Consider the following 12639-nt stretch of genomic DNA (forward strand, 5'->3'; position numbering starts at 1 on the left):
GTTCATGCATTTAAATAGAAGGGAGGGGGAGAGAAACCCAGTTTGGAGCACCATATGGGGACAACACAAGTTATTGCTGTTCCACCATTATCTTGGCACAGATCTTTGTCAAAAATTACTTCAGATTTGAGACTTCATCTTGTATTCACACTCCCTGTTGCTTCTTCCTTCCTTGGAAGCATCAGGAGGGACTTATGGTATTGCTACAAGGAGCTCTTTACAGGAAAAGAAATAAATTGGGCAATATGATTCAAATAATGGAAGAATGAATTATTTCACCATTTTAGCAGTTTCCCAGGAGGGAGACTAGAGGGAGAAAATGCACTTAACACTCTGAAATATTAAAATAACAAGAACCACAGCAACCTCACCCCTCTGGATTTGAACCAAACCGAATGGTTTAGGTAAATGCCTAGCAGATCTTCCAGTGGCACAGTCAATCAGAGACTATTTCTATGTGTGGCAAGGGAAATTCTCTATATTAATGATATTATAAACTGGCTCAGCTAATTTGGACTTCTTCTGTAATGCCTGTTTTTTGGCAGATTAGCTGAATATTTTTTGGAATATGAACTCCTTTTTCAGTGTCGAGTTTGATCCTGGTTTCATGGATGATATTCCTGGAAAATTACATTCTTAAAGCTGTACTTCACATATATTTTTTTAATGAGAGATGTTGCAACCTTGTGTTCCTGGAACAGGCTTAAAATATTCTGAGCAGTAACTAGAAGGTAATGGGATGAAGGGAATTGTTCTTCATTTTTGCAATTTACTGGTTACATTCCTGGCTACACAGAACAAAGGAAAGCTGCACTGTGGAGGTAAAAGGCCTTTCTAAGAGCTTAAATAATAACATCCAAATGCCTTCCTAGATGTTGTTCATGCTTTTGCTGAAATTCTTAATGGCAAGTTTTCAGTGAGCAAAAATGGGATTAAACTAGAAAGAAATCACAAGCAACTCTGTAGCATCCTTTGTGGTTTTGGTATAGCTGAAAAGGTTTATGTGCAGCTATAACTAAACAAAAATAAAGATGCAGCTTCCAAACACCTCTCTAGAGGTATTTGCAGATACACCACAAACCCTCAGTGGTGTTTGTGTGCCCATGTGGATTCACTTGGGAAGCAGCATATTACAACCCAACCTGTCTAGCAGTGCTCTCGTCCAAGCTGGAATGGACAACGTGAATTCCTGGGCATTACTTCCACAGGCCATTTCTTGGTATATATAGCATAAAATAGATGGTCTCAGGAGGTGTTTTCAGTGTGAGTTTGTTCTAGAGCTGAGATTCTCTGGTGGAAAAGCCTCACCTTTTAAATGAAAAATCAAGCATTTCGGCTGCTTGTGGACAGGCTCTCAAGCAACAGGGCTCCCAAAATTAGCCAAGATGTAGACTACACACCCAGTTATTGGAGGAAAACATGCTGAAGTAAGTTAACCAGTTCTGAAATGGAGCTGGGGGGATTGCTCGGAAACTAAGCATGTCCTAGATGGAGAGGGTACGGCCTGGGAGGACACAGCAGCTGGATAGCTGCCCACTCTGGAACCAGAGTATGAGACAGCTTGTGAACTTAAAACACATTTTCCAACCTTATGGGATTTTCCTTAAAGTCTGTTCTCAGCAAAGCAGAGTACTATTGTAAATAGATGCTCTTTTTGCCCCATCTCCCAGGGGATAAAAATTAATGTTATGTTTAAACATGTATGTTTTCCCACTCATTGCTGAAGCTGTTCTTTTCCTTAAAGTATGCAGAAAGCCTAGCATGAGCAGATATGTTAATACCATTACTTCAAAGTTATAGCTGGAGTCTTTGCCAGAGAGTCTTTAATAGGAGACGTGGCCTCTGTTTGCAGGGGTTGGAAAGTAGTTTTAGTGAGTCATCTCAGGCATCCTCCTGCACTGTGGCAGGACCTTTCTGTCCAGCCCCTCTGCACAGTCCTTTTTAACTCTTTCAGATGCCTAAATGCTGGCTCCTGTGCTCAGCCCTGGGACTACTATTTCCATGAGACTCTTGCACACTGTCCTAAACCAGGAGTGAGGATGCTGGTACAGCGCTGTGCTGCTCTTCCCCTCCTGCCCCAAACCATCACACTCCTGACTATGCCTCCTGTGCCACTGTGCTTGGGAATATTTTTACAGCTGTCAATCTTCTTCCTTTGGGAGTTTTCTCTTTTTCCCAGTGCTTCTCCTGTCAGTGAAAGTTTTTTCCAGCCTTTTCGTCCCCTGAGGCTGGTTGGCGCATTTTGTATTTATGGATTCATTGCTGTGCCAGCTCCTGAGTAAAAAGGCAACCCTGGGGCAACCCCAGTGCTGGATTTGCTGGTGCACTGGACACACACTGAATCTGGGGATCTGTGTTAGCTGAAATAACAGGCTCTCATGGCCTTTCATGACCTCCCTTTCCTAGGGATCCCAAATGCACCACCTTAGCGATGGAGACTAGGGGACACCAACTCCCGAGTGCCTAAAGATGGTACTGTGTCCCCCAGGACCCTTCCAAGCCATCTTCCCTACTCTGCCATAGGACCTTCCGTGCCCACAGTGATAGCTGTTTAAGAAGAGGGCTTTGCTCTTGTTCCTAAATCTATGAGTATGTCTGCTACACAACAAATGCTCAGGAGAAGCCATCACTGTGTAATGAGATCTGCATCTGTTTCCAAAAGAGATCCAATCTGAATCCAAAGGTGGTAGCAGCCACACAGCTGGGCTGTATCCCTGGGTCCTCCCTCATGTTCCTCACCTGGCTGCATCCTCACTGCTAAGACAAGAGGGATGGTGCTTGGGATTGCAGTGAGGCAAAATGGTTCATTCTCAGATCTGGGAGAGCTTTCCCGTCCACCTGGGTACACGGGAAAGCCATTGGCTGATGAACGAAACTTGAGCATTTTAGCACATGTACAGGTTGCACATAAAGTCTAGTCCCCAGATTCAGCCAAGGCTTCTGGTAACACAGCTTGTCCTGGCTGAGAGACTTCTGACTTCGAATGCAATTAATGGTTGATATTAAATAAGGTGAATCAACTTTTTTTTTTTTCCTAAGCTTTTACTTATTAGGCATTGCTTTAAAATTAATTTTCACTGTTATTATTTGGGGGGAAAAGGGAGATGAATACTAGTTCAATAATCCAGTTTAGAATTCATTCACTCAGTACCTCCTGGCATAAAACATAGGGTGAAAATTCATAACACTTCCATTCTTTAGTAACATATTCCCTGACTTAGCTGGAAGACCCATAACTTCAGGTAAAGAAAAATATAACTGACAGGATACTGATGAGTGGTGACTCCTAAAAGCAGATGAGAAATATAATAATTTGGATTTTTTTCATTGCAAAGATAAATAATGATTTGACAAGAGATGTCATTACTGTTTAATGACTTTGTCCGAACAGAACAATTGAAGGAAATATGTTTGCTCTTCCTCATCCCTTGCCATTTCCATGATGTCATTAGGCCTGGCCATAACAACTGGAAAGTTAGAATGTATGACTGGCACTGCCTGCAGGGCAAAATACACACAATGATGCACAGTAGAAATGATATGTATCACTAATACAGATGTCAAGGTATCAAGGTGTATCAAGAGAACAGAATATGAGAAAGTAGTTTTAGTGGAGGTGTTTTGCATTGACTTAATCAGTAACTAAAACCTTTCTGCCACATCCTGCAGAAATGAAGTTTTTACATTCCTAGGAATTTGGGTTGCTTGGATTTCTTTGCTAAGTTTGTTTTTTTCTTTCTCACACGTGGAACATCTGTTGGAAAGCATCTGCCTGGCTGCCAATGTGCACCTGGTCTGGTACTACCTGTAAGTGGCTTTGCCCTCTTGTGTGGGTGGCTGGACACATATACTGAGTCAATTATTGATTTTAAGACAGTGGATGTGATTTAGTTCAAGCTGTAGAGATTGTCCTTCAAGGGCCAGAGGCAACAGTTCCAGTTTTGGTTTTCTCAGTTGATGTCACCTCCTGCAAAGTTACACTGACGAGAAGGGGAGGGAAAGACTAGGACTGATTAACTTGGAGCAGTGGAGAAGAAAAGGGTTATTTTCTCATTGCTACCACTGTTAACCCTTTTCGTGATCCAGACAAATCCCTCAATTTCTCTTTGTCGAAGTCCATTGATGCATAAGCAAAATTTCAAAATCTGCCCATCCATATACCAGAAGAATCTCTCCAAAAAGTCCCTTTCCATAGCTCTGAGCACAAGGGTGCCAAATCCACAGCCTAATGTCTTCCTCTCTGACATAGCGGTGAGCAGCTTTAAGATGATTTGCCATTCCTCAGACCAAATGTAGGTCTTGTCCTGGACTCTTAACAGAAGATGGTGTCAGCTCACTTCTTGCAGAAGGCTTTTTCATTAGCCTGTGATAGCACTCAATCTCCCTGATATCTGATCCAACCTCCTTTTTTTGCAAACCTTGTTAAAATTTTGTCCTCAGGAACTTCCATAAAGCGATAAGTCCTTGGGTTAATCACAAACCACGCAAAGAAATATTTCTTTTTAAGCCTTTTCACTTTTCCGTCTTTCCAACCCATTCCCTCAGGCCTGTGCCTGACCTTAAGAAAAATCCCATCATTCTACACCCAAACCACCAATACACATTCAAATGGTCTAACTCCTCTTTTAGTGTTCTTTGTGATTCCCCTTGCCCTTCAGACACCACATAGCTAATGCAAAGAGACAGAGAGGCTTAGGTGGAATTTAGGCTGGATAAGTCTGGAATAAAGTAACATGGTTGCTTCATCTACTCCTCTAATTCCTGGCACTGTCCTTCCTGATGTGTGCTGTAGTTTGCTTACTTTCTACATCTAGTTTTCAAACTGCAAATGTCATTCATGGTGCAGTGTTTGTCCCCTGCTGTGTTTGATGCCCAAGGGCACCCACTGACTGATACTGGCTGAAGAAATCAGTTCTCTGCATTGGGCTGCTGCAGCTTCTGGGCTGTCAGTGGAGTCCTGGGTGGGGAAAGGATTGGTGCAGAGCTCTTTTGTGCCTCTTTGTAGCATAAAGCCAAAATAAAATCAAACCAGGAATGGCAGCAGCACTAAGAGAAGCCGTATGACAGAGCCAGAGGCAAAGGTAGGAAGCAGCTCAGGTGCCGCAGGCTCGTCTCCACTCACAGCCGGAGGGGGACAGGGGACAACAGGGACTTTGTCACCACAGCACTCAGAGCACTGCTGCAGAAACGATCTGCCCTGAGAAATAGGATCCCAAAGCATGCACACACCTCTGTCTCCATCGGCTTCAAGTGGATTGCGCACCCGCAGGACAATACAGGGATGTGTGTGAGGAAGAGATAGGAGCGATAGTTATCTCGAGTCTTTGCATGCTGCAAAACACCTTCAGAAGAACAGGGCCCTAAGATGCTTGGGGGTGTATGTGGTGCCTGTCTCATTTTAAGGGGGACTAACAGTGGTGATTAAGGAAAAAGGCACCTTTTTGGTATAAGGACTGTCCAGGTTTCCTGGATGTGAAAAAGCCTTAGGATCACTAGATCACCTCTGTCTTGTGTGACTCAGGACTCAGAATCAAACCTTCTGTGGAGGGGTTAAGAATAAGAGGTTCTGTAAAATTCATCTCCAAAAAATTCAGCCATGAAAACATTTGAATTGCACTGGTGGGTTTCTGTTGTATTGTACCTCGAATGTTTTATTGAGATCCTTGGTTTATTCTGGATGATACCAGGAAAATTGGCAGAGAGTCAGTGCTTTCTTGTCTCAGTGATATAGTTCAAATCTGTACCATCAAAACTGGATGAACATTAAAAGGAAAAAAACCCAAACCACAGCAAACATCCATGCAAAGAAACATCACAGCTCTCTTTCAGTGCTATTTATAGATATTTCAGTTTAATGACCCCAAACATTACATGAAGGGTTTCTCTAATGTGCTACCAAGACTGTTTATAGGAGACAACTGTCTCAAGAATGTGGTAGTGTGAAGACTCCCATGGCAGCACTCGTGCAGAAATTGCAAATCTCCTTGGGCAGTCCCTTCCTGTCTAATGAAGATTCAACAGGGGCAAAAAAAAAGGGATGGTATAGGGTTTAAATCATCACTTACACACCATGGCAAGCAGAGATGGGTTGAAACCAATGTGCAATAGCAATCAGTTAAAAGTGACTATCACATCAAAAGCATGGACAGATGTGCTCTCATGCCTGTAGCTGGAGAAATTTGGGATGTTATGGCTCCCATCTGGTTTCTTGGCTGGTGGTTCCTGCCCCATGGGGAGAGGCTGCAAGGCAAAGCTGCTTGGTGCTGGGCCTTCCTCCCTTGGGTGCTCCTGCCTGTCCCAGGACACAGAGCAACTAGCCATGAGCAGCCCCACAATGAGTGATAGCCCACTTCCAACTCCTCCCTTTTGTGGGAGGACACAAGGAACAGGGATTTGAGTCAGTGCTCTGGCATATAGACAAAATATAACAGATTTATGGATTTGCACAGGTACAAGCTGGCTGCTCTGGGCAATAGTAGTAGTACTGCCCCTATGCTAATAAAAATGCCAGAGCAGGAGACTCTCCCTTCTTACTTGGCTTGTCTGGCCAGCAAGGTTGGGATCACTCCTCTGTGAAACTGGTGAGTGCTCCAGCCCACTTCAGTGCAAAGTCAGACAGATTACATTGAATCATCACTAAAGAACAAAAAAATGTGTCTCCTAACAGTAAGTAATGTCTGTCTTCTATATTGCTTTTTATTTACAGAGCTTCAGTCAGGGCTGAGCTATTCTGTATGCTATTCATTAGCTGATCACATGCCACTGCTAATTTTTTTCAAATGGATTCACTATTTATAAATATTCACCAGTTTGTGCCGACACACGAGGGGAGGGAGGGACATTTTTACACCATCTACTTTTTGCAGATGCTTTGCAGTTCTCCTTTGGAGGGACTGACCTCGCTCATTTACCAAAGATGCAACTTTGGCTTTTAAAGCTATTTGTATGGTACTCATGTCTGCACTGTGCCTAAACTAGACAGTTTAGTAGTCACAACCCTCTTCTCCTCAGGCTGCAACCATCTAAGGAGCCCATTCACCTTTGTCTGCTCAATGGGCCAAGTTAGTTGCATGCCATTGTTACTGCTCCTCAAGCATTGAGGGTTTTTTTACATAAAGAATGCACTTTGGAATAGAATAGAATATTTCCATTTGGAAGGGACCTACAGTGATCATCTAGTCCAACTGCTTGACCGTTTCAAGGCTGACCAAAAGTTACAGCAAGTCATTAAGGGCATTGTCCAAATGCCTATTAAACACTGACAGGCGTGGGACATTGGTCTCCTCTCCAGGAAGCCTAAATATAGATTTTAGGGTGAATAAATGTCACGCTAAAAATTGCAGTGCTTTTAGGTTTCATGAATATAAAATGGGATGCTTGGTGGCTGTCTAAGAAACAAATAACACACATCTCCCTTCTGTATTTCACAGAGCAAGTCGGCTAACTTTGGTACTATTAAACCAACTCTGCTGATAGTTGAGTTGAATTTTTGTGTTGGTCCAACCTCAGCCCTAAATAAACATGTATAACCTCACATAACTAGACACAATACAAGTCACCCTGGCTGAGAGACCTTTGCTCACGGAAAATCAGCATTTGATGTTCAAAAGACAGAATGGAACCAGCATGTCAAAGCATCTACTCACTATCCAAACAGTCCCCATTGTTACAGTTATTGCCAGTAATATCCTGTTTGTCACCGGGATAGCACTTTGGTTTACCTGCCCTAGAAACAACCATTTGCCTCGTGGCTAAACACTTCCAGTGTGGGACTTGGAAATTCATCAAAGTAAGAAAACCTACTCAGGGCTCTGGCCTCTAGCAAAACCTCTCCAAAATGCCTTGAGAAATAACCAGACTCATGAACTTCCATACATCCAGTGAAAGAAACCATTTTCACATCCAAGTAACAAATTTGCCCTCCCCGTCTGTCTGGCATTGCTCTGAACCTACTCTACATGCATCACACCCCAACCCTGGCAACAGGCCCTGAAGAAATTTGGTTTTGTGGACTGTGGGTGAAATCTGTGGCAGAATATTACTAGTGTGGAGCTAATAACTGGTTTGGAATTTTGTACAGTGCAGCTGCATCTGTGGTGAAACACCAATTGCCTTTCGTCCCAGGCATCGCCGTATCCAGTTGTAAATGCTGTGTGAGTTATCTATAGGAATATCTGTTCCTTCCCTAAGTGAAATTCAGCTACTGTATTTTAGATTTTCTTAGAGGTAGGTTGGTCCCAAACTTTATAAAGTGGTTTCAAGCCCTTTCATGTGAAAGGCACAGAATAAATACTGTACAGATCTAACACTGCTGGAGCTCAGCCCTTTGAAAAACTGGTTGCTTCCTCTGGGCCACTCTTGTCAGTATGTCCACTTGCTTCACCTGCTCCATGAACACCTGTCCAGGGAAAGAACTAAAAAGGTGCAATGCAGCAGGGCAAGTACATGTAGCTGGTGCTTTGGGGCCATGAACAGTTAATGCCTTGGCCACAGCAGTGGTGCAGCTGGAGCTTTTCCCAATGCTGGGCTGGATAGCATCACTGTCTCCCTCGAGTCACTGGAGTCGTGGCAGTGAGAAACTGCTCTGAGATCACCACTGGAATCCTTGATTTTTAATGTTTCCCCATCCCCCCCCTACATTTTCCATTAGAAAGAGGTAAATGCCCCGGGACTCACAATCAGGTGAGAATCAGAGGAAGAAGCACTTGCTAACACACCACTGCTGGTAATAACTCCTGGGTTGAAAACCTTCAGTGGAAAGTGCAGCTTTGAAAATATCTGCAGCACTTAATTGCTTTTGAAAATTTCCAGCACAGAAGGACTGAATCTAACAGTTTCAGCTTCTTTGGGAAAGCTGAAAGAGTTGCTTTCAGCAGGGACAAGGGCAAGGGTAAACAAACCAGTTCCCTGGGGTAAATTCAAAAGTGATATTCCAGAGTCTCCAACACCCTGCAGGATCTGCCCATGTATGAAGCCTCCCTGTGTGCTGTGGTGCCCGTGATGTCCCCATGCCCATGGTACTGCCATGCCACTTCTCTCCACCATGGGTTTTCGTGCAGATAGATGTGGAAGAGGCTGTTCCAAAAGAATATCTCAAAGCCTGTAAGCACAGGGATAAGGTTGCCCGAAGTGAGTTCTTTTCTCAGTCAATATCCACAGTATTTTAAATAGGTTATGTTATATTTTAAGCCATGCAATATTTTTATGAGTGGGACCTTTTCCAGCACTCTGCTCTGGAAGTAATTTCTACTGCTCAATTCTATGTGCAGTTTTGTAGTGAAATTGGTTTAATAAATAATGGGATTCCCCAAAAAAATGAAATTCCTTTTTTGATCAATGCTAGTTTTGACCACTGCTTCTGGACAGGGTTTGTCTCAGAGTAGCATGTTAATATACAGAGCTATTTTTTCCCTTATCTTTCTGAATTTTCCCATTGAAAATATCCATAGTTTATACTTATGTGCTATCATACTTAAGAAGGCAGATAAGAATAGCTGGAGATATTTTATAGGGTAAATCTTCAAATCCTGAAAATGAAGCTTGATTTAAAAATGCTTGCATATTGCTCTTACCTGGCACCCAAAGGAAACCAGGACTATGCTTCTTCATCTTTCCATCCTTCTCTCAGTAACTTTTGAGCCCACTGGCAATTTCTACCACTTCTAACAGAGGAAAGGAAACCAAAGCAAGTCCCTGTGAGTCACCTGTAACTGAGTAGGGGAGAGAAACTCGGAGTGGTGCCCTCACCAAGTGCCAGCCTGCCTGGCTGGCATTAGTGCCTGTGTGTGCACAGCCCCCATGCATGCATGTGTGTCCCCACACTCACTCCAAACTCACCCAGACTGATGCTTAGGTGGTCTGGCACCAGCTAGTGTGTGGCTTTTTCCATATGCAGAGATATTTGCAGGGCATGAGAGAGAGTGGGAGAAGGGCAGTGGATGCTGGGACCAGCATATTGCAAGGGATGAACAGATCTGAAATTATCAGGGGAAAGTGGGTGCTGTTGCAACATAGGGCAGCCAGGCTCCCTTAGGGATTCTGGCTCATGGACGTACACATTTACAACATGCAATATTCTGTCTTATATCTTGTCTGTGTAGAGGTTTTCTTCTAAAGAGGTTGTTCAATCTATCTGGTGGGAAAGGCAGAGAATGCAAGTTGCTTGCATTAGAAGTGACACTGCCCACTCTTGTGGAGGAAAAGGTCTTCACATTTCCATGGATCAGATTCTGCAATTACACAGCTTTCTTGTTTGGCCAGTTCATCTGCTAAACCTGACATGAAGCCAGAATGCAAACAGAGATTTTCCCATTACAGAATACCAAACACATGATAAGCCACGCCATGAAAATTCAGTTTTTAAGGAGGTGGGAAGAGAACGAGCGAAACTCCAACTGCTGCTGCAAGATAAGCAATGAGTTTTGCAGTGCTTCTAAAATCTGTTTGTCAGGGATCTCGTAAACAACAACTGTAAGCCAAAGAACACTGTGAGAAGAAAAACAGTAGAATTTGGGATAGTAAAATTTAAGCAGATGTTTGAGCACCAGTTTTAGTCTATAAACCATCTGTGTGATAACTTTGAACACAGTTGGATAAAGTAAGTAATTGCTACAGAAAGAGGCTGTGAATATTGTACTTAATCTGTGTGTCTGTTCTGCACATCAATGCAATGAACATCATCAATGATCTTGATTATGTTTGTATTTTTTTCTTATACTACAAATTATCTCACTATAAAGTATTCAAAACAATGACCACTTCTGCTTTCCCTATCACCAAGTTATAGTATTAAAATCTATTTATAGATGGAGTAACGAACGCCTCTGAAAGGACAGTTATATTCCGACAGCACTGAAAGATACTATGCTGGTTTTCTCAAAGTTTACTCTTTAAATAGGATATATTCGCAAAGATTACTCCTTAAATAGGATATAATTATTGTAATTTATTCGTCATTTGCCATGAGGCACAAGATCACGACAGCGTATATTTTTGTGTGTGTGTATATATATATATATATATATATATATGGTCTTCATAAATGCAGACTGCAAAGCTCAGAACTTCAAAAACTAACCAAGAATACAGTCGATAGAATCTGAATTACATTTGTTGTCCCCAAAATCCGGTGGATTTAATGGCACCCCTAATGCTGCTTAGTTGCCAAAACCAAAATAAGAATCAGAAGCAAACAAATAAGTTCTCTGAATAAATCCTGCATTGCCCCAATTTTATGTGCTGCCATCTAAGCTGCCTGGCTACCATCCAGGCCTGAATGACATTCCGGGACAAGAAGTAACCCATGCATCCCTTTTGAACTGTCCTCTCCTCTCCTCGAGTTTTCTTTACCTCCCACTTGGCTGTCCCGCAGCTCTCAATTAAATTTCTTTTTAAAGCACTTTCTTACCTGCATAGTGGTCAAACACAGTGGGGACATACTCCTCCGGGAAGGCATCATTGGCATAACTCATCAGCAAGCAGGTTTTCCCAACTGCACCATCCCCAACCACCACGCATTTTAACATCTTCTTGGTGTTATTCCTGCTCCCATCAGTGCAGTTGTCATTTTCTTCCTTGCAGTTCATTCTTGCTGCTGCTGCTGCTGTTGCTGCCGCTGCTCTTGCTGCTCCCAGGACTTCCAAGTGCACATGAAGGAAAAATGAAGTGCGATTGTATTGACTTTTCCTGAGTTTGGAGTTGGGGGGGGGGGGCGAGCAGCAAATCTCAAACTCAGGAAATCATAGTAATGTTTCCAGGCTGTCACAGCCGCTTCTAACAATTACCAGATCAGTCAAGAGAATCATCGAGGTAAATAAATTAAATACGTAGAGAGGAATACCATAAAAAAGAGACCTGTCCCGTTTCGTTTGTCCCAGTCAGGAAATCCTCATCCTGGCCGGCAGTTCTCAGTATTTACTGCGACTTCAAAAATATCAGCAGCCTGCGGCTCTGATTCGCGTCTCCCTTTCTCCAGCTGGGACGCAGGAATCAGGGACTCCTGTTAAATCCACTCCATTTTCCATTTCATTTCTAACATGGAGGAGAGCCTGGAGGTTTTTAATGGAGTTTTTCCTTTCTTTCTCCAGCTTGCTGTGTGTCAGGAAATCATGGGTTTCCTGCTGAATTCCATATTAGGATCAGTGGGCTTGTGAAGGGCTGCAAACAATGGGAGCTCTGTGTGTATTTGTACTTTGGAGGAACTCTGCCAGGACATGGAGAAAGGAAAACACTAGAGGTCCCTCTGCAGAATGAAGTTTTCAGGCTTTCTGCTCCATCCCGCGCTCCAGCTGCTCTCCGGGCTGCCGGCACCGAGACCGGCGAGGAGGATTTGGGAGAGGCTGAGGGAGACGCGAGTGTTGGACACGCACGGCCAGGCGGGGTACGGGGAGGCTGCGAACCTGTCCCTGTCTCATGGCTGCCTGTTGATCCCAGGCACGACCTCCTCTCATCTCAAATAGGTATTTTCTTCCATTTGGGAGGGGAAAGGGGGGGAGTTGGAAAAGCAGATAGGAGGTGTAGTGGGCAGATAGAGTTTAATGTCAACTCTCTGTGTCTATAGCTCTTTAAAGTACTTGGTTATATGGAATATATGACTGATTTTTCAATTCAGGCACTCAGAAAGTTTCTCTTGCACTTCCC

General features: G+C 43.3%; 1 protein-coding gene across 1 annotated transcript in view; it reads right to left on the reverse strand.

Annotated features, from left to right (window-relative positions):
* The window catches only part of RHOJ (ras homolog family member J), a 61753-nt gene extending 49682 nt beyond the window's left edge, over positions 1-12071 (reverse strand). The window contains exon 1 of the mRNA XM_027716691.2: positions 11408-12071. Within this exon, the coding sequence (XP_027572492.1) occupies positions 11408-11585 (178 nt within the window). The 5' untranslated portion in view covers positions 11586-12071. The remainder of the gene's footprint in view (positions 1-11407) is intronic.
* Between the last annotated feature and the right edge of the window lie 568 nt (positions 12072-12639).

This window comes from Pipra filicauda, unplaced genomic scaffold, assembly GCF_003945595.2.
Source record: "Pipra filicauda isolate LSUMZ 115617 unplaced genomic scaffold, ASM394559v2 scaffold151_size3305965_pilon, whole genome shotgun sequence".
NCBI lineage: Eukaryota > Metazoa > Chordata > Aves > Passeriformes > Pipridae > Pipra > Pipra filicauda.